The sequence below is a fragment of the Podarcis vaucheri genome (genome assembly GCF_965113315.1).
Source record: "Podarcis vaucheri genome assembly, chromosome: 9".
NCBI classification, from domain to species: domain Eukaryota; kingdom Metazoa; phylum Chordata; class Lepidosauria; order Squamata; family Lacertidae; genus Podarcis; species Podarcis vaucheri.
In genome coordinates this window covers 81,505,459-81,525,847 of record NC_138767.1, presented here as the reverse complement: position 1 = coordinate 81,525,847, position 20,389 = coordinate 81,505,459, and the positions used below count along the sequence as shown (strand labels likewise).

The 20,389-nt window shown below is 45.1% G+C and overlaps 1 protein-coding gene and 1 long non-coding RNA gene across 7 annotated transcripts in view; both read right to left on the bottom strand.

Moving 5' to 3' along the window:
* Positions 1–220: 220 nt before the first annotated feature.
* Positions 221–20,389, bottom strand: part of HMG20A (high mobility group 20A) — a 76,671-nt gene continuing 56,502 nt past the window's right edge. For all 6 annotated transcript variants that reach the window (XM_082238411.1, XM_082238412.1, XM_082238414.1 and 3 more), the window contains 6 exons: positions 12,970–13,102; positions 9,500–9,531; positions 5,518–5,593; positions 4,261–4,476; positions 3,273–3,415; positions 221–956 (listed from right to left, as the gene is read on the bottom strand). In XM_082238411.1, the coding sequence (XP_082094537.1) occupies positions 3,279–3,415; positions 4,261–4,476; positions 5,518–5,593; positions 9,500–9,531; positions 12,970–13,102 (594 nt within the window). In that variant the 3' untranslated portion in view covers positions 221–956; positions 3,273–3,278. The remainder of the gene's footprint in view (positions 957–3,272; positions 3,416–4,260; positions 4,477–5,517; positions 5,594–9,499; positions 9,532–12,969; positions 13,103–20,389) is intronic.
* On the bottom strand, positions 13,109–20,365 carry LOC309541015. Its single transcript, XR_014223614.1, has 3 exons — positions 18,828–20,365; positions 14,129–14,833; positions 13,109–13,392 (listed from the first exon to the last, which is right to left on the bottom strand). It is a non-coding gene; the product is annotated as an uncharacterized lncRNA (long non-coding RNA).

Genomic DNA, 20,389 nt, shown 5'->3' with positions numbered 1-20,389 from the left:
CAGGGCTCCCCAATGCTCCTTTGCAGTCATGTCTTTAACTGCCCCACTCTCGACAGTGTAGGATGTCAGGTGTATGGCAGAGAAAATGCCTCTGCAGGGCAAATTATGAGCCCTACTAAGACTAATTTAGTCTGTGGGTCGGAGGTTATCCATGCCTCCAGATCCCCATTTTATTTACTTTCGTTTTTGTTAGAGCTCTGTAAAAATCCATAGCAAGAGACCTGTTTACATTGTTTATTTCTTTGGGATGGCCACACATTACCAGAAGGGGAAGGGCATGTGATTTCTCCTTCAGGCCCATTTCCTGTTGCTCAGAAGAGATATTTGAATCACAAGACTACCATGTAACATCAAACTAGGTAACAAACTACAAAGAAGGTTTCAGTCCAACATGAAGGTTTTGAACTTACAATGCCGGGAGAAAAAAGAAAGCTGATGGTCCTTTTTCTTTTCTTTTTTTACTGGATTATCACAGAGGGGTTTTTTTTAGCAATTAACAGACGTCTGCAGACATTTTCACCAAATGGAAGAGAGGCTTTGATGGCCAGCAGAGCAGAGAGTACATGCAACAAAGGTGCAGGGAAACGGGGTGGGACTGCGCTGGGGGGAGAGACTGACTCTGTCAGAGCCTGGGCAACAGAAATTCCAGAGCTTTTTATTACCAAAGACAGACAACTTTGACCTGACAGAGAAGGAAGCATCATCATGGCATCTTCTAGTCCAGAGTGTGCCCACAGCCGGGTGATAAATAACAGGAAATGGCACACAGCAGTGCAAGCTTGCTCTGGAAGTTGGATAGAGGGGATGTCATCTTCTCTTGGGCTGCTCCTGGGTCCTCACAGAAGATGCTCATCCAGTAAGCAAGAACCAGAGTGTCTTCGGTTTATTCCCAGCATGTCCCTCATTCCTCACATTTGTTTCATCCCTTTAAGAAAAACATCCAGGGCCTAAGAAACTGCAAATAAAACAAAGGGGATGACGATGACAAGATTTAGAAAAAGTTTGTATATGTCAGGCTCACACTAGGACTTGTCTCTGGAAATGGTGGATTCAGTCCTGGATTGTATTTTCAGTGATAATCCCAAACACCTGAGATTAAAAGGGAGGACTTTCATGAAACACAGTGGAAGTTCCTAATGGGCATGAGCCACATTGCTGCAATTAGCCACTGTCATACTCAGTCTTTCCCCCCAGCTTCCCTAAAGACAACTTGATCAGGAATTTGGGCTATGCCCAAGAGAAAAGGATTTCAATTGGAATGCCCAGCATGGTTGCCAGGCCCATTTGCCCTGCCATCATCAACTCAAGACAAGCTGGATACGAAAACTGTATGGAAGAGGTTTATTCAAAGTCACAATGTTTCTGGCCCCAGTAGTGAATTTTTTTTTTGTACCTCTGTAGAATATACACATTTTGAAGTGACATTAAGATCAGTTCTGTTAAACTTAAAACGATTTCTGGTGTTTATAATATGAATCAAAACATTAGGGTGACAGTTTGAGGTGAGTGCTGTAAGGGAAAGCAGGAGTGAAATAGTGTCCAAGTGACCAGGTCCCACTGAGATGCGAAACAAGGACACCATTACTTTCAAGCGATCTATAAGCTCCTTAACAGCCTTTCCCATCTAAAAGTTAGTGTGTTTTCAGTTAGCCTAACAAAAAAGGGTGGAGCATCTTTTGCCAGAGATGTAAAGGTTTGGCAATGGTCTCTGATCTCATACACCAGGAATCATTAGGTGATAACTGATTTTGTTCCCAGCATTTCTGCGTTTTTCTTACCCGCAGGTTAAAAGCTGTGCCAAAACTACATTTGACAGGGAAAAAGTTTTTCTAGTTAATGCAACCTGACACACAGCAAGAGCATTAAAAGCTACGTGGACTTACTGCTTTTCAGTGGTGGCCCCACCCTGACAGTTCCTATCCTTTGCCTTCACAGCCTCCTCGTGTTTGATGAATATTTTGCCAAGTGAATGTCTAATTACAAACCGTGCTTGGAACATCAACAGAAGTTAAGTGTTCATATTTGTATAACTAACTCAGTCTAAAATTAACACTTTAATTGCCTTATCTATGTTGTTTTTAGGGAGTGAGAACACGAGAACATGCCTTCTTAACCAGAACAGTGAGAAAGAGGAGAGGCTTGGTGGTTGTTTTTTGTGGCTGTTGCTTCAAGTGATTCAAATTTGAATTTTTTCCAGAAGCAGAACACATTTCCATTTTGATGCCACAAATAATGTTGATAACTCTCCTGGGGTCACTCACAACAGCAGAGACAACTGCAATACAGCTAACTGTCTTAACATCTGAAGCGTCGAGCCAGGCTCTGCTGCAAGGTGTGCTGAACGGGAAGCATCTGGCTCTGGGCCTGAGGTGCCCTTCCAATATCTGCCTAAAGGGAGACCTCTTCACTGACTGCCACATTCTGTCGCAGACAAACAGCCTCCCACCTGTCAATTCCCCAAGCCTCTCCTTTCCAGCTTACAGGCATCCTAACAGAAAATGCCATGTTAAAACAAGAAGGCTGATGAGCCGCAGAAAAATCCCAGACTTGTGTCCGCAAGCTGTTCCCTTTCATAAAACAGCGGCAAAAGTGCTGCTTCTAAACCCTGCAGGGAGAAGACATGACATGGAATGCTCGTCTGTTCCATCTGGCTGCTTGAGGGAAGGGCAATGGCCTTTTTACTTAAGCTAAGCTGAAATGGGAATCACGCAATTAACTGCACTACGCAATTATCACAAAAGGTCAGGACCAGAAAGGTTGAGGACCTCTGGCTTCCCATGGCACAGATGGACCTCCGCTCAGAATCCACTGAATCAAAATGCCATTTGGTTTCATGCTGGCAATTCAGAATAATGGCTCAGGAACTTAGCCTTGCAGGTTTAAAACAAAAAGGTCAAGCTAGTGCTTCTGCTTCTTTTCTTAAAGTACAGCTGCATACAAGAGCTGATAAACACTGCTAACAGGAAATATACCATGGTGGGGAGACTTGATTTGTCTCTTTAGCAACCCTATTAAATATGCCCTTGTATATGGAAGTGTAACTGTGAAAAATGTAAGATATCAGATTATCAGAAACAGTGATTGTGGTGAATGTGGCATTTGTGCTGGACAACTAAATACTATTGGACTTTGATTTCACCAAATACAGAATGCTGACATCAAAGTCTATGGGACCTGAAATCTAACTTGGAAGCCAGCCATTTCAGAAGCCAGTGGCATTTCACTTCAGTCTTAGGAAGAGCAAAGAGTCCTGGCAAGGCAGTGGCTCACCCCAGGCACTAGCGTTCAAGGCGGTTTACAACTTCTCGGACGGTGGCTATAAGATTCTCATTATCCTGCGGGTTTGACAGGATGATGTTGTGCAGCCGATTCATGTATGAATCAATGGTGTCCATTGTGGGGATCTCTCCACTTCCTGCAAGGTGTAGATGAGAGAAGGGAAAAAGAAAACAGTGTGTTAACTGCAGTAGCTACAGCAGGAACTGACGCTTCACTCTTATGCCAAATTGCAGGCGGGACTTGAATTCTCAAATGCTCCATCAGTGCAAGGCATGTGGGATGAAGGTGGTTTGCTTGCATGGATACAGCATTTGGCCAACAGTAAGACAAAAGGGACTGCTTCACCACACTGTATCACAGGAGGGACTAACCCGTGGCCAACAAGTCAAATCAGGACTTCACAAGAGATTTCTGTGCCTCCCACCTGTCACTTCTCAGATGTTTTCATTAAAAAAAAAAAGTTTTAAAATGATCACCGACTGCTCCCATGGCTCCCTTGATGTGATATTTGGGGTGCCAAAAGGTTTTTGTGGGTCTCTGAGGCCTCCCCAAATTTGTCCTTAAAAATAAAAAAGGAAAAAGGTCACGTCTCACTTTTAGTGCTTTGGCAAATCCCCTTTTATATGCAGCCCCCAGCCTGAATGAAGGCAACTGCCCCTGCTGTGCTGCATTCCTATGACTGTTGACAGGCCTTCAAGGTCCAGCAGGCACCTCCATTCAGCTGGCATAGAGTGAAGGCCTCTCTTCTGAAGTACTCATGGGCAACAGAATGGCACTACTAATTCAAAATTCAATCTTTCTCTCTCACACACATGCTCACACCATACACACGAGAGCAGGGGCAGCTCTCCACATTTAGAACATCCGAAAGCACCCTAGCCGGACATATAGCATGCAATCCCTGAAGCAAACCAAGGGCTACAAACTCCCCACCCCGAAATGAGGCTTCGGAGGTGAGCAGGCTCTGGAAAGGGTTTTCACCTGGCAGAGGAACTCCAGCAAAGCTGCTGCTGAGGGCCTGCCGCAAGGTCTCCAGGTGCTGCTGCAGGACTGTGTTGCGGCTGCGCTCCTGCACCACATCCACCTCCAGCTTCTCCACCGCTGTGCGCATGCTCTCCACGTGCTTCTGCAGGGCAGCATTCCTCTCCTCAAACTCCATGTTGGACTTGCGCAGCTGGCGCAGCTCGGCTTCCCGTGCTGTCAACCCCCCACCGGAGAAACAGATGACAAGGGGAGGGGAGATCATAAGCAAGCCCTTCTGTCCAACAGTTGGCTATGGAGAATATTTGGTAATATCCAATAAGGGAAGCAAAATAAACAACAAGCAGGTATATAAGGATTAAACTGAAGGGGGCAAGGGAAAGGGGGAGAAAATCAAGACCTGGAACGTATTTGATGGCAAAGTAAGTCAGCCACAGCCACTGTTCCAACAGGCATATGCCAGGGTACTTTAGAGACCTCATTTGACAAAGAGCACAAACAACTCAAATCCTCTTTGCCACTGAATTTCAGAAGAAAAGCCCCTAGCATCTGCTTGATTAATAAAATTCTTCCCATTCTCTGAAAATTATTTTCACCTTGATATAACTAAAAGGATAGGCTGCCCAGGGAATATCTCCAGATCTTGCTAGTACAAGTGTCTGCTGCCACTGCATCGAATGGCATGACATTCCAAGCCAGGCGTGGCTGCAAAATCCAAGGGGAAACTCTCTCGCTGCAGATTTTGCTTAGCACCAGGAGTTCACAGCTGCTTTCATGGAGGAGGAGATGGGGGTGAAAGGGGCTCCGAAGACTGGCTGATCTGGTAAAAGAACCAATAAGTCTAATACGGGAACAACAAAGGGGTGATCTCTTTTTGAACAGGACTGGGATATACAAAAAATCAGAACAAACTCTACACCTTGAGCCCAAGAGAGCATTAGTATAAAAGAAGTTATATTTTTTTCAGTCTTGAAGCTGAATGGTAGCTAACCAATTTTAGACTTCAAATTTGCTTCTTTAATTAAAATACTTCTATCCCTCCTCTTTGTCCCACAACAGCCCCGCCTCAAAGTGACTAAGGCTGAAATTCTATATGCACATGGGAGAAATAAACTCAAGGGGACTTACTTGAGTAGATGCGCATAATGTTGTCACAAAACAAAACACTGCACAGAGCAACGTGTAAAATACCCTTTGCTCAACTCTGCCAGTTATTGGGTGGGTGGAATGGGGACACATGTCTTGTATTCTGCTCACCTTTACTGTGGTTCAGGAACTCCTCCGTGAAGATTGGAATATCAAAAACGGACCTCTCCTTTGTATCAGCTTCCTTCTGCATGCAGAGAAGAATGGTACACACATCTTGATGATTTCTCAGCATAACAACAGACAGATATGCTGAAGGTAAGAGCAAGTGAGGATTTCAATAAGCACCTCTCCCTGAACAAGTTTTAGGACATTCTCAAGGTAGGATGAGATACTAAGATCTCTAATAAGAGACAATGCCTCAGGGTGCAGTCTTAAGGAACAGAAAAAAACACGGATTCAAGTGAATTTCCTAGTGAAATTGGCTATTGCATGGAGCTTCAAAAACCTTAAAGCTTCCCTAGAGGAACAAGGAATGGCTTTTTAGCAGCTGACATTAAGTGAAGGCAACAGGCATTTTTGCAGTGGTTTCTTCATTTTGTCTATTAAGGGCCTCAGAGGTTAACACTCAGCTGAAAAGTTGAAGCTGTGTTACCCAGGAATAAGTCCCATTTCACAAAATGGGGATGCTTCAAAGTGAACATGCTAAGGATTGTGCTGCACATTTGTGAAACACTCATCTCCACCAAAGGAAGCACTAAAGAGACCATTTTCAGTTATGGATATTAATGGGGGCATGCAAATGATACAGAACTCAGGATGGCACAGCACTCACTCTTGACCCACTTCCTACTTCACATTTCCCATGTTCACGTGATGAAAGTTACTTAAGGATGAGAATCATCCAGATTTCCTTATGCCACTGTAACCCATAGGCTCAGTTCAACGGTGCCACAAGGGGAGGGCATTTGCTCCTACATCACATCTCTGGCAGGTGAAGAGCAAAGCAAAATGTTGGCTCCAAAGTGTTGCTTAGAGTTATATGCTGGCAAGAGCTATTAAGGTGGCTTTATTGTCCCAGCTGGGTCTAGAAGCAATCTGGGTATGTGCGCATGTGAGAAGAATGCAAGCCAGGAAGGGGAGTGAGGCAATCCTCTGCATCAGAGGCCCTTCTTCTTGTATTTACTCATGGTAACATCCTCTGTGTCAGCTCATCACTGGCAAGCAACCAAAAAAATGGGAGCCTAGAAGCCAAAGCAACCATAATGTAGCAGAACAGTGATCAAATCTCTTAATGCGCTTTCCTCCCAGCTAAATCTACAGCACCAAGGCCTAGGGCTTCCCATTTGATTGGAGCAGAGTTTACATTTTACACCTGCCACATTTCTTCCCAAACCAAACTGTCTATTGAAGCCGCTATTAGCTCTGCTTTTTGCAGAGGCTGGGGGATGTGGTTAACGAGATCGTGACCTTGCCCACATATGCCAAGTAGAAAATGCCGCTCTCCTGTTTTCACCAACATTGTGGCCTTTTGTTTTTGAACACCTTAGGCTTTAAATGATGTGTCAAACATGATTTGGGGCCAAGCAAGAAAGCTAAGTGGTTAAGAGCCTACAAGGGAATTCTGGCAGTTAAAGCTCAGTACTTCACATCAGTGTATGCCTCATAAAAGGGGGCTTGGCAGAGTTAACGGAGAGCCATTTGGCAGACAGCCAAGATAGACAACAGCTCGATGGAACTTCAGAAAACTCTTTGTGTGTTTGCCTGAGCAAACTGCAAGACAGCTGCTGTATCTTCTAATAAAGAAAGCTGGCACTCCTTATGTAGTATAAAGGCAGTTGGGAATGCAGACACAGGCAGACATATGAGGGGGAGAAGGAGAAAAGGAAATCAGGAGGAAGCAACAGGATGTCAAAAATGTTTCCGGTATCACTCCCACCATCTGCCAAATCCAGACATTTCTAGCAGCAAGAAGCTCTTAAAAAATAATAATCAAAAAATCCTTGTGTGTTAACTGTACATAACAACTGCACAAGGCAGTTACATATGCTCATCAGCATTCAAGAGGATACTTTGGGAAACCCTCATTGAGTGCGCAGGGGACAGCATCTCCTCTCAAATCGGGAAGGTCCAAACCACAATTTGACAGCCTCTTTTCCCCACTTGGATTCAATACTGGAGCAGGGGAAAGGACAACCCTTTGGGAGGGGCCACTAAGTCACAGTCATTTCGACTGCACTAGATTCATCACAGCAAACTGTAGCCCTTCAGATGTGGCAGGACTATAACTCCCACCAACGCTGACCATTGGCCATGATGGCTGGGATTGATGGCAGCTGCAAGTCCAACAATATACTGGGAACCACAAGTCTCCCTGCCTCCCTGCTTAACCACAACTTGCTGTGTCAGCCAAATCCAACAAACCGCAACTAACCTTATCTATAGTTTGAAACAACTCCATTTCAAACTGAGATAATAAGCTACTGTCAGGATAAACCATAGTTTATGGTTTCAATGTAATACTAAGCTATGGTTATCTGAAACTGTCATCAAAAGTCATGCTGCAATAGAAGAGGGAAGTGGGTGGTGGTTGTGAGCCCTAGACTCACCTATCCTCATTCCCACTGTTTATTGTGACACCTGACTGCAGTCTTTGTATACTGCTTTTCTGGATATATTACGCTCAAAGCAATTCATAGTATATCATGACAAAAGCAACCAAATATATCAATGTGTCAACAACACATCACTGTATATAATGATCTCCATATAAATAATTCAAACAGACTGATAGTAAAAAACAAAACACCATAATAAAATAGCATCAGCCTCTCAACATGCTGCAGAAATGACATTAAGAAGGAGGATGCAAAATGAGTATTAGCCTAAAGGAGAAATATGATGAAAGTCAGTCCTGAGGAACTCCCAAGGAAATCTGGCACTAAACCTTGGGAAAGAATCACAAATAACTCCTCCTTCAGACTGGAAGCTGATGGAAGAAGACACTCTGGGCATTATAATTGCTGTCCCCAGGGTAGAGATTCTCTAAGTACAATCTCCCTACCCCCAAGCATTTAAGCAATTAAGCAAAATTGCTCAGTCTCTAAAAGGCAGAAAAATTCTGCTTAACGGAAGAGTGGTAATGAAAACCATCAGCACTCTTCCCCTATCAAGTGCATTACCCCAGCATGTAAAGGATCCTCTTGGGGGCTCCTATGTACTTAAACCACTCTAAGGCTCACTCCTGGGATTAAAATCATACGGATTTGATTACCACTTCATTGCAAAGGACTAATTTGTTCAGGCTTAGTGTCATTTATCATAAATTAGAAGAGAAACACAAAACCAATGCTTCTTTCATTATCCTTAAAATGAGACAGAGGGACGTTTGTACCAAGTGTCAGTCTGGAAAATAATTCTCTGAACTGCTAGAATAGGCCCCAGTGTTCAGGTTCCACAAATTATCCCACACCTGATGACACTAGCAGAGAAATAATTGGGAGGTGGGGTGGAGTGGGCAGGGAGGAGTAACAAACACAGAAAATGTCAGCAAAGCCTATCTTGAAATTTTCATTATCATTTCCGATTTTGTATTACTCCCAGTCAGATAACAATTTTTAAATCAACATCTATGCTCTTTCAAGCCACCTACCTACCCATTACAAAATAGGTGACTGAAAATTGTCAGCCTGCCCTAAACAATCCAAGTGCTTGCCTGGGACAATACCATTAAGATCAACAGGAACAGGATTTTTTATTTTATTTTATGTATGCATGAAAAAGCTACACCTTATTAACATCTCCGCTAGAAGTGAACTCAGGCTGCTGAAATTGTTTGAGAGCTTTACTTACATAGGCCAATGAAATGGAGCAAGTTGGCTTTGGGAGACTGCATACAGGAGCACCTTGGGATAGAAAACAGTCTACCTAGCTTGTTGGTAAGAGTACTGTATAAGAACAGCACTCCAGAAAAAGTACTAAATGGAGCTCCCAAGGAAACAAAGAAATCACGGATGCTGAGATCATGGCTTTATTTCCCTTTGTTCCTTGATCAGCACCACGTCACCCCCCACTTCTCCCCCACCCCACCCCTGGCCAAACTTAAACTACTGTATTATTTAAAAGTCAGGCTTGCCTGTATGAGCAAATTTACCTCGTGGTCATGGGCAGCCTGTCGTGCTCCTTCTGGAAAAAACAAAACAAAAAGAGAAGCAAAATGAATTTTGAAAGAGGGAAACAATTTCTTGAGTAACTTTGAGACACATCCCGTAATTCCTTTCCTAGTTACACTATATATCCCTATGAGAATGGTTATTCCATGTTATTTGTTAAAGGTAAAGGTAAAGGTAAAGGTACCCCTGCCCGAACGGGCCAGTCTTGACAGACTCTGGGGTTTGTGCGCCCATCTCACATTTATTGGCCGGGGGCCAGCGCTGTCCGGGGACACTTCCGGGTCACGTGGCCAGCGTGACATCGCTGCTCTGGCGAGCCAGAGCCGCACACGGAACGCCGCTTACCTTCCCGCTGGTAAGCGGTACCTATTTATCTACTTGCACCCGGGGGTGCTTTCGAACTGCTAGGTGGGCAGGCGCTGGGACCGAACAGCGGGAGCGCACCCCGCCGCGGGGATTCGAACCGCCGACCTTTCGATCGGCAAGCCCTAGGCGTTGAGGCTTTAGCCCACAGCGCCACCCGCGTCCCTTATGTTATTTGTTACTTTTTTAAAAATGACCATTGCTGTGATAGGCAGAGACAAAGTTTTGTTTTAAACTGTTTTAAAAATTGTGTTTAAATATTGTGGAGCCCACCCTGGGACCTTGGGGTGAAGAGAGCAGGTAATAAACAGTAGTAGTAGTAATAGTAATACTAACACTAATACTACAGTGGTGCCTTGCAAGACGAAAAACTCACTAGATGAAAGGGTTTCGCGTTTTTTGAGCTGCTTCGCAAGACGAATTTCCCTATGGGCTTGCTTCGCAAGACGAAAACGTCTTGCAAGTTTGTTTCCTTTTTCTTAACACCGTTAATACAGTTGCGACTTGACTTCGAGGAGCAACTCATAGAACGCGGTGTGGTAGCCTTTTTTGAGGTTTTTTAAGACTTTGGTGATTTTTGAAGGTTTTCCAAAACTTTCCCAACACCGTGCTTCGCAAGACGAAAAATTCGCTAGACGAAAAAACTCGCGGAACAAATTAATTTCGTCTTGCGAGGCACCACTGTATTGCTAATACTAATAATAAAACAACAGGTCTATATATTGTCCAGGCCCCTGAGGAGGCAATGCATTCAAACATACATTTGTGCCTCTATATCATGGGAACTAGGACACCCAATGTCAGGGCCAACAAAAGATTCCAGAAGCAACCAGTCTTTAAGTGACTATCTTTAAGAGGAGCAGAGTGGCTGCACCTGAGTTTTTGTGGATTTGGAGCTGTCTATCACCTTCAGAGTAAAATTAGTCTATAGGACAGGGGTCAGCAATCTTTTTCAGCCGTGGGCCAGTCCACCATCCCTCAGACCATGTGGTGGGCCGGACTATATTTTGAAAAAAAATTAAAAATGAATGAATTCCTATGCCCCACAAATAAGCCAGAGATGCATTTTAAGTAAAAGCACCCATTCTACTCATGTAAAAACACGCCGATTCCCGGACTGTCCACGGGCCGGAGTAAGAAGGCGATTGGGTCGCATCCGGCCCCCAGGCCTTAGGTTGCCTACCCCTGCTATAGGAGTTCATCTGTTTATATTTATTCTACCTGCTACAGGTCAGGGAAACTCTTTCCTCCCTTGCTTTTAAAAGGGAGTTGGAGTACCTGTGCAATGTTTAAGGAATTCCAGTCTCCCCCTGCATACCTGCTGCTAGCAAGACATACAGGGCGTGAGAAGTTGGTTTGGGAGATGGCGGGGAGAAAGAGGGTACAAATGACATATAAAATAATTTCCAAAGTGGTGTCCATGTTAATCTGTTGCACAAGACTCTTCGTTATAGATACAGTGGTACCTCGCAAGACGAATGCCTCGGAAGACGAAAAACTCGCAAGACGAAATAGTTTTTCGTTTTTTGAGTTCCTTCGCAAGACGAATTTCCCTATGGGCTTGCTTTGCAAGACGAAAACGTCTTGCAAGTTTGTTTCCTTTTTCTTAAAACCGCTTGAAGAGGTGCAGTTGCGACTTGACCGTGCTTCGCAAGACGAAAAATTCGCAAGACGAAAAAACTCGCAGAACGAATTAATTTTGTCTTGCGAGGCACCACTGTAAGTACCATATTGGCCCGAATATAAGCCGTACCCAAATATAAGCGGCACCTTTAAAAAATTTTTGGGGGGGGAGAGAGAGAATACCCAAATACAGTGGTACCTCGGTTTACAGACGCTTCAGGTAACAGACTCCGCTAACCCAGAAATAGTACCTCAAGTTAAGAACTTTGCTTCAGGATGAGAACAGAAATCAGGCGGCGGCGGCGCGGTGGTATCGGGAGGCACCATTACCTAAAGTGGTGCTTCAGGTTAAGAACAGTTTCAGGTTAAGAACGGACCTCCAGAATGAATTAAGTTCTTAACCCAAGGTACCACTGCAAATGTGTCCCTAAGTCAATCCTGGGAAATGCAGTTTCTCCCAAGGGGTATTTCAATAGTTTCCCTGTGGGCTTCTTGGATGTGGCACCAGAAGGAGGTGGTGCTTCCCTGTTCCTGTCCCCCCCCCCCAAAAAAATTAAGAGTGTCAGCAGCAGCCAGGCATGTGGGGCAGGAAAAAGGGGTTTAGCGGGTGGGTGGGTGGGAGGGAGGGAGGGAAGGGAGGAAGGGGAGTATTTGGAGGAACAGGGGGCAAGCAAGGAGGCTTATGGGGAGATAAGGGAGGGAAGCTTGGAGTTTAGGGCTGCTGCTGGCCTCCAGTCCAAATTCAGATTGGCTCAAAAACAAGCCAAGTTATTTTTCACTTTTACAGACGGGATGGGGAGTAGCATGGCTTATTTCTGATCCAACCCTGTTTGAGGAGGTGGGGGTCACCCATCACTGCTTCACAACCTATGGTCAGTGAACAACAGAGATATCTGTGCCTTCAAAACACGAAAAAATGTTGTGCTTAAAATACTTGTGTTGGCTTCAGGGCAAGTCCCATGGTCTGCAACTGACCTGTGCTTGGGGGCAAACTTGGGAGCGGCGGGTGGGCGTCGCACTGTTGCCCCACGCTCCCAGGCTGCTCTCTGGGGAGAGGGAGCCGCACCCGCTTTGCTGGAGGCCTCCCCACCTTTGTCCCAGCAGTTCAGGGGAGGCTTGGGAGCCATGGTCAGGATGGGCGCCCTTGTCACCCCCCCGACCCCCCTCTGGGGCAGCTGTTTCAGCAGTGATATTGCAAGGTCGCGAACACAAGCCGCACTTTAATTTTTCATGGTCAGAATTTGGAAAAAAAGTGCAGCTTATATTTGGACCAATACAGTAATACATTCATCCACATTGCAGGTACATCCTGTGCTCAAAGCAAGGAAGGGAGAACAAGTTAAATGGAGTGGCCGTGACCTGCTGCAAACCATTATTCAATACCTGTTAAATGAGAACAAAATAGACAGACTAGTCAACAGTTCTAGGAGTTACTTTTAAGGACTCCTATGCCATAGTTCAGTACCTTGTCGATGTGATTTGCCTTTCTGCCTGTCCTGTGCTTTCCTGCTGAAAACTTTGTACGCCTCAGTCTTCTGGTACTGCTCCAGCTCCCGCATGTAACGTTCCTTATCCCTATCTGCTTCATCAAGGTAGCGCTGCAATAAGAGAACAGATCATTCGTCTCCTGCTTCAGTGCACCAAGCAAGTCAACCAGGCAGGTCAACTTCTGTTGCAGTCTTTGAATAAGCAGAACGGACAAGTGTAAATGGAGAAACTGAATGCCAAAGGTTAAGGTCAGCTGAGGCTTCCTTCTTCTGTATGCCAAATTCAAGGATACACAGAAAGGCATCTCTGTGGCTACTCCTCATCTGTGTAACATCCATCCTCTGGATATGTCCACTTTATGCTTTTCTGAATACATAAAACCATCCAATCTGAAGTGGCACTTACTGTATTTTTTGCACCATAACACTCACTTTTTTCCTCCTAGAAAGTAAGGGGAAATGTCTGTGCGTGTTATGGAGGGAATGCCTGCAGGTGGTGGTGAGGATCTGCTGCAGTCGTGAGCAGAGGATCCATGGTTCCCCTTCCTTCCCTCCTCCGTGGCTCGCTTTGAAACAGCAAAGTGGGAGAAGAGCCGCTGAGTGGGGAGGAGAGAGGGACAGAGAGCCTGCTTCTTTAAAGGAGCAAAGTGGGAGAGGAGAGGAGCCTTCTCCCCTTAAACCCCTCTTCTTCATTATTAGCAGCATCCTTCTCCACCCACCCCGCGCGTGCTCCTTGTCCCTTGAGTGCTTTTCCTTCCCTCCCCACTTAAAACGTGGTTACAAAGCACGGATCCACATGGATCCTCAGGATTTTTGCACTGGGTCACCCCAAATTCACCATCAAATCACATAGCATGTCCATGGCTACATCTTGCACCAAAAAAATCACGCACCCACTGTTGCCTGGGGCCGCAGTGGTGCAAAAACGTGGTTACAAAGCATGGATCCACATGGATCCTCAGGATTTTTGCACTGGGCTACTCCAAACTCACTGTCAGATCACATGTCTGTGGCCACAGCTTGAACCACAAAAATCATATATCTACTGTTTCGTTTAGAATATTTTTTTTCTTGTTTTCCTCCTCTAAAAACTACGTGCGTGTTATAGTCGGGTGCGTGTTATAGAGCGAAAAATACGGTACTTGCCAGAGTTAAGCCAAGACAAACCAATGTGAGTCCACCTATATTGTAATGGGTCCCTGCCTTGAACCCTTGCAATGGGGTGGGCTATAAATGGAAAAGACAAAGAGATTGCATCTCAAGTTTAACTTCACATGCACACATCACCCTTGTATCCGTATGGGATGAATCAAATCCAGAGTTTTAGCTTTCATAACAGTGATGAGCTTGAATATAGTTCTAAAGAAATCATATCAAATGTTGCCTGGAGCATTCTGTCACATTTGCTTAATGAACGGAGCTTGGTTGCAGAAGACTTCAAAGGGAGCTGTCAATGTGTAAAGAACTTAAACAGTAGACGCAAGCTAGCATGGAGACGATTGTGCCCTTTTCCATAAAGGCTTCTCTTCCCTCCTTTTCCATTCGTTTTTAAATTTGCTCCAGGCCTCTCCTCTTATTCTACTTTATAGCCTTATCTAGAAACTGGTGGTGAATAAGAAGAGTATGGGCAGTTTTACTTATTCTAGAGAGGCAAGTAATTGTGGAGGGCCAGATTGACTGCACATATCTGTATACAAGATGCAATACAAGAGATTCTGGTGCTGGAGGCCCTGGGGTAACCCTCATACACATACGCCAATATCGCAATGCTTTTATGTAAGCCTACAGGATACCCCCATTTTGAATAAGCAATCAGTGGCTAATTACCATGGCTATCACTATCTTCAAAATCAAGAGGCAGGATGCATCTTTTAGATTTAGGGGAGCTAGTCTCAAATGTTTGTTGGGGGAGACCTGGTTTTTTTTTTGGGGGGGTATTTGTCCTGTCTTCACACTTTTTAAGATGGAGGACCACTGTAGCCACCCCCAACGACACCTTTTCAAGATGGAGGGTGAGGGAACAGCTGCAGTCGCCTGCGGTTCCTGCGCAATGTTTGCCATCTTGCCAAAGGTTGCAGGCAGCTTTACCTGCAGCAATTGTATGTTGATTGCCCTCTTAGAAGACAAAGTCCAGCAACTGGAGGAATGTGTAGCTACGCTCCAAAGAATTAGAGAGCTGGAGCTCTTCTTGGAAGCAACAGAGAACACCGTCTCCACCAAGGAAGAGACAGGGGACTCCCCTCAGAAAGAGGCTAGTTCACCAACACAGGAGCCAGATATATGGAGAAACGTGACTCAAAGAAGTAGGAGGCCCAGGGTTCGCTCTGATTGTTTAGAAATACACAATCGCTTTGAAGTCCTCTCCCCTAGCATGGAAGACGAAGAACAGACTCCATTTGAGGATCTCTCCCTCATTACAGTCAATCAGGTATATGAAGACGAGCAGCAAAGTCAGTCCTCAGGGAATGTGCAGGCGACCTTGGAACGGACAGCTCACGGAAGAACCCCGACCCAACCTAAGAGGAGGCGTGTAGTGGTGATAGGGGATTCCCTACTGAGGGGAACAGAAGCAGTGATCTGTGGGCCTGACAAGATGTCTCGGGAGGTGTGCTGTCTCCCCGGGGCTAAGATCCAAGATGTAACTGAACGACTGCAAGGAATCATAAAACCCACTGACAAATACCCCTTCCTCTTGGTTCATGTGGGAACCAATGACACTGCAAGCAATAGCCTCCAGAAGATCAAAAGAGACTACGAGGCTCTCGGCAGGAAATTGAAGCAATTAAATGCACAAATTGTCATCTCATCTGTCCTCCCAGTTGAACGATGTGGCCCAGGGAGAGAGGGGAAAATAGTGGAAGTGAACAGCTGGCTTCACAAATGGTGTAAACAGGAACGGTTTGGATTCTTAGATCACGGACTGCAGTTTCTTGAAGATGGACTTCTGGCAAGTGATGGGCTGCACCTCACAACGGTTGGGAGAAATGTTTTTGTCAAAAATCTCAGAAACCTCATCAGGAGGGCTTTAAACTGACCAATGTGGGGGAGGGAGACAGTGCTCCTGAAGGTAGGAGTCTATCAATTGATGAAGATGATCATCCAAATGTCATAGACCAAATGGAGCAAACAGCACGCAGACCTAGTGGTGGGAGGAAAAAGTCCTTAAATAAGAGACACGGGGGGATGATTAATGGACTTCAATGTCTGTACACTAATGCGCAAAGCATGGGAAATAAACAAGATGAGCTTGAGCTCTTGGTACAGCAAACTAAATATGACATAATAGGCATCACTGAAACCTGGTGGGATAAGTCCCACGATTGGAATGTAATCATGGAGTGATACAATCTATTTCAGAGAAACAGACCAGACAAGAAAGGAGGAGGAGTGGAGTTATATGTCAGGGATGTCCAAGGCGTTATATGTCAGGGAGATCCAAGATTTAGAACCTCAAAGCCAAAGTGAGAGCATTTGGGTCAAAATTAAGGGAGAGAAGAATAACAGAGACCTCATTGTGGGAGTTTACTATAGATCCCCAAGCCAAACGGAGGACATAGATGATGCCTTCCTGGAACAGATGGCCAAGCATGCAAAAGGAAGGGAGATAGTAGTAATGGGAGACTTCAATTACCCGGATATTTGTTGGATGTCAAACTCAGCCAAGAGCATAAGGTCAAACAGATTCCTCACTGGCCTTGCAGACAACTTCATTGTCCAGAAAGTGGGAGAAGTAACAAGAGGAACAGCCATTTTAGATCTGGTCCTAATCAATGTTGATAACCTGATTAGTGGGGTAGAAGTGGAAGGATCATTAGGCGCGAGTGATCGTGCTCTTCTGAAGTTTACTATACAGTGGAAAGGAGCAGCCAAGCATACTAGGACTCAAAAGTCAGAAAAACTAAAGCACAGAATGAACTCAGGCTTGCTGATTAAAAAAGGATGTGTACAAAAAATGGAAAAGGGGGGAAACCGCCAAAGAGGAATTCAAACAAATAGCCAGCACGTGTAGACACAAAGTCAGAAAAGCTAAAGCACAGAATGAACTCAGGCTTGCTAGAGAGGTTAAAAGCGACAAAAAAGGCTTTTATGGGTATGTTCATAGCAAAAGGAAGAACAAAGAAACAGTGGGGTCACTCAGAGGAGAAGATGGTGAAATGCAAACAGGGGACAAAGAAAGGGCTGAACTCCTCAATGCCTTCTTTGCCTCAGTCTTCTCCGATAAAGAAAACAATGCCCGACCTGAAGAATTTGGAGCAAATGATTCAGCAGAGGAAACACAGCCCAGAATAACTAAGGAGATAGTACAAGAATACTTGGCTAGTTTAGATGTATTCAAGTCTCCAGGGCCAGATGAACTGCATCCAAGAGTATTAAAAGAACTGGCAGATGTGATCTCAGAACCACTGGCAGTCATCTTTGAGAATTCCTGGAGAACAGGCGAAGTCCCGGCAGACTGGAGGAGGGCAAATGTTGTCCCTATTTTCAAAAAGGGGAAAAGAGAGGACCCAAATAATTATCGCCCAGTCAGTCTGACATCAATACCAGGGAAGATTCTGGAGCAGATCATTAAGCAAACAGTCTGTGAGCACCTAGAAAGGAATGCTGTGATCACCAATAGTCAGCATGGATTTCTGAAAAATAAGTCATGTCAGACTAACCTGATCTCGTTTTTTGACAGAATTACAAGCCTGGTAGATGAAGGGAACGCAGTGGATGTAGCCTACCTTGATTTCAGCAAGGCATTTGACAAGGTGCCCCATGATATTCTTGTAAAGAAGCTGGTAAAATGCGGTCTTGACTCTGCTACCACTCAGTGGATTTGTAACTGGCTGACTGACCGAACCCAAAGGGTGCTCATCAATGGTTCCTCTTCATCCTGGAGAAGAGTGACTAGTGGGGTGCCACAGGGTTCTGTCTTGGGCCCGGTCTTATTCAACATCTTTATCAACGACTTGGATGATGGACTCAAGGGCATCCTGATCAAATTTGCAGGTGGGGTGGGGTGGCTAACACCCCAGAGGACAGGATCACACTTCAAAATGACCTTGACAGATTAGAGAACCGGGCCAAAACAAACAAGATGAACTTTAACAGGGAGAAATGTAAAGTATTGCACTTGGGCAAAAAAAATGAAAGGCACAAATACAAGATGGGGGACACCTGGCTTGAGAGCAGTACATGTGAAAAGGATCTAGGAGTCTTGGTTGACCACAAACTTGACATGAGCCAACAGTGTGACGTGGCAGCTAAAAAAGCCAATGCAATTCTGGGCTGCATCAATAGGACTATAGCATCTAGATCAAGGGAAGTAATAGTGCCACTGTATTCTGCTCTGGTCAGACCACACCTGGAGTACTGTGTCCAGTTCTGGGCACCACAGTTCAAGAAGGACACTGACAAACTGGAACGTGTCCAGAGGAGGGCAACCAAAATGGTCAAAGGCCTGGAAACGATGCCTTATGAGGAACGGCTAAGGGAGCTGGGCATGTTTAGCCTGGAGAAGAGGAGGTTAAGGGGTGATATGATAGCCATGTTCAAATATATAAAAGGATGTCATATAGAGGAGGGAGAAAAGTTTTTTTCTGCTGCTCCAGAGAAGCGGACACGGAGCAATGGATCCAAACTACAAGAAAGAAGATTCCACCTAAACATTAGGAAGAACTTCCTGACAGTAAGAGCTGTTTGACAGTGGAATTTGCTGCCAAGGAGTGTGGTGGAGTCTCCTACTTTGGAGGTCTTTAAGCAGAGGCTTGACAACCATATGTCAGGAGTGATCTGATGGTGTTTCCTGCTTGGCAGGGGGTTGGACTCGATGGCCCTTGTGGTCTCTTCCAACTCTATGATTCTATGATTCTATGCCTAAGAATACTGGTTGCTGGGGAATGACGACAGGTGGCTCTTCCAGTCATGTAAACCACTCTAAGATTCTTTTTAATAATTGGGTGGTGTATAAATTTTATGAAACAAAATAAATTTCTGCATAGCTGGGGGTTGGACTAAATGAACCTCAGGGTCCCTTTTAACTCTTCAATTTGTGATCCTATGACATAAATGCCACGCTTGTGAGCTTTCCATGGGCATGTGGGTGGCCACTGAAGCAGAACTGTGGCTTTGGTCTGCTCCAGCACGGCTGCTCTTATATTAACTATGTTAGCAGGGGTTTATCTCAGTCAGCTCTTTGCTATTCTTCCTCTTTACTCCTTCAGACTTACCCTCTTCCAAAAGAGAAATCCTAGGCATATTTGCTTAAAAACAAATTCCACTCTTTTCAATAGGGCTTGCTCCTAACATAAGCGTGCTCGGAACTGCAGCCAAAATCTCCCTCCCCACCTTGCTGCAAGTCCTCCACAACTGGGCACAGGAGCAATTCTCAAGGGTCCAGGTCGCAAGGTCTCTGATGACAGACTATATCCCAGCTTCTCCCCAACCAGGCCTGGGGTGCCCCACTTTCCGCTGCTGGTTCCCTAGGTTCTCTTGCTTGATGCAGAGAAAATGTGTGGCCACAGCTGATGTCAATTCTAAGCATTTACAGGCTGTGGCCAAGACGGGCAAACACCAAGGGGGAGAACAGGGTGAGGCACGGTGGGAATGAAGATCCAGCTACCTCCTGGGTAGACACCCTATCACTGCTTTACCTGGGACAGAGCTGGCTCCACACTCAGCTCACACTGCAGCACCTCTTGGAACACATGCAAGAAGCACCATTTTTTGGATGTTTTTGTGGACAGGTTATTAATGATGTGGTATATGCTTACAATGGCATTCTTTATCCGGCCTCCTATTCCCCAAACCATTCCATTTCTGCAGATTGCAAGTCCCTTGGGCACAAAACTATTATCACTAATGCTTCAATCCTACACCCACTTACCCAGGAAAGAACCCCATTGCTCTTCAGTGGTATTTGCTTCTGAGTAGGCAGCATGTGTAGGATTGCACTGTTAGAAAAACTGCTGTAAGCCACTCCGGGCCCATGGGATACAAAGGAAATAAGCAAGCAAGCAAACCACCAGCCCCCTCTTCACAATCCCCATTCTGGGATGGATCTTTTGATTAAAAATAGACTAATGAAGCAAATCTTCCTACCCAAAACCCTAGTGAGTTTAGCTTTCTCTGCATCACAAGCAGCCCTTCTAAGTGGAAGGATAAATTGTCAACAGCACCCCCATTTTCAATATGCATCCTGTCTTTTCCAAGACACCAGCTGTGCTGATGAATGTACAGCATGAAGCAATTCTACCTCTTCGCAATCCGGCTTGCCATTTCCCCATTCCCATTACGGGCAAAGGCAAACTCTTGTCCTGACATACTTAGTGATTCTCTCCTGAAGACTCACAGGGCTATGTTACATTGCAGAGAAAATTTAGGCCCTACCTATCTGAATAGACTTTCTGTTATCAC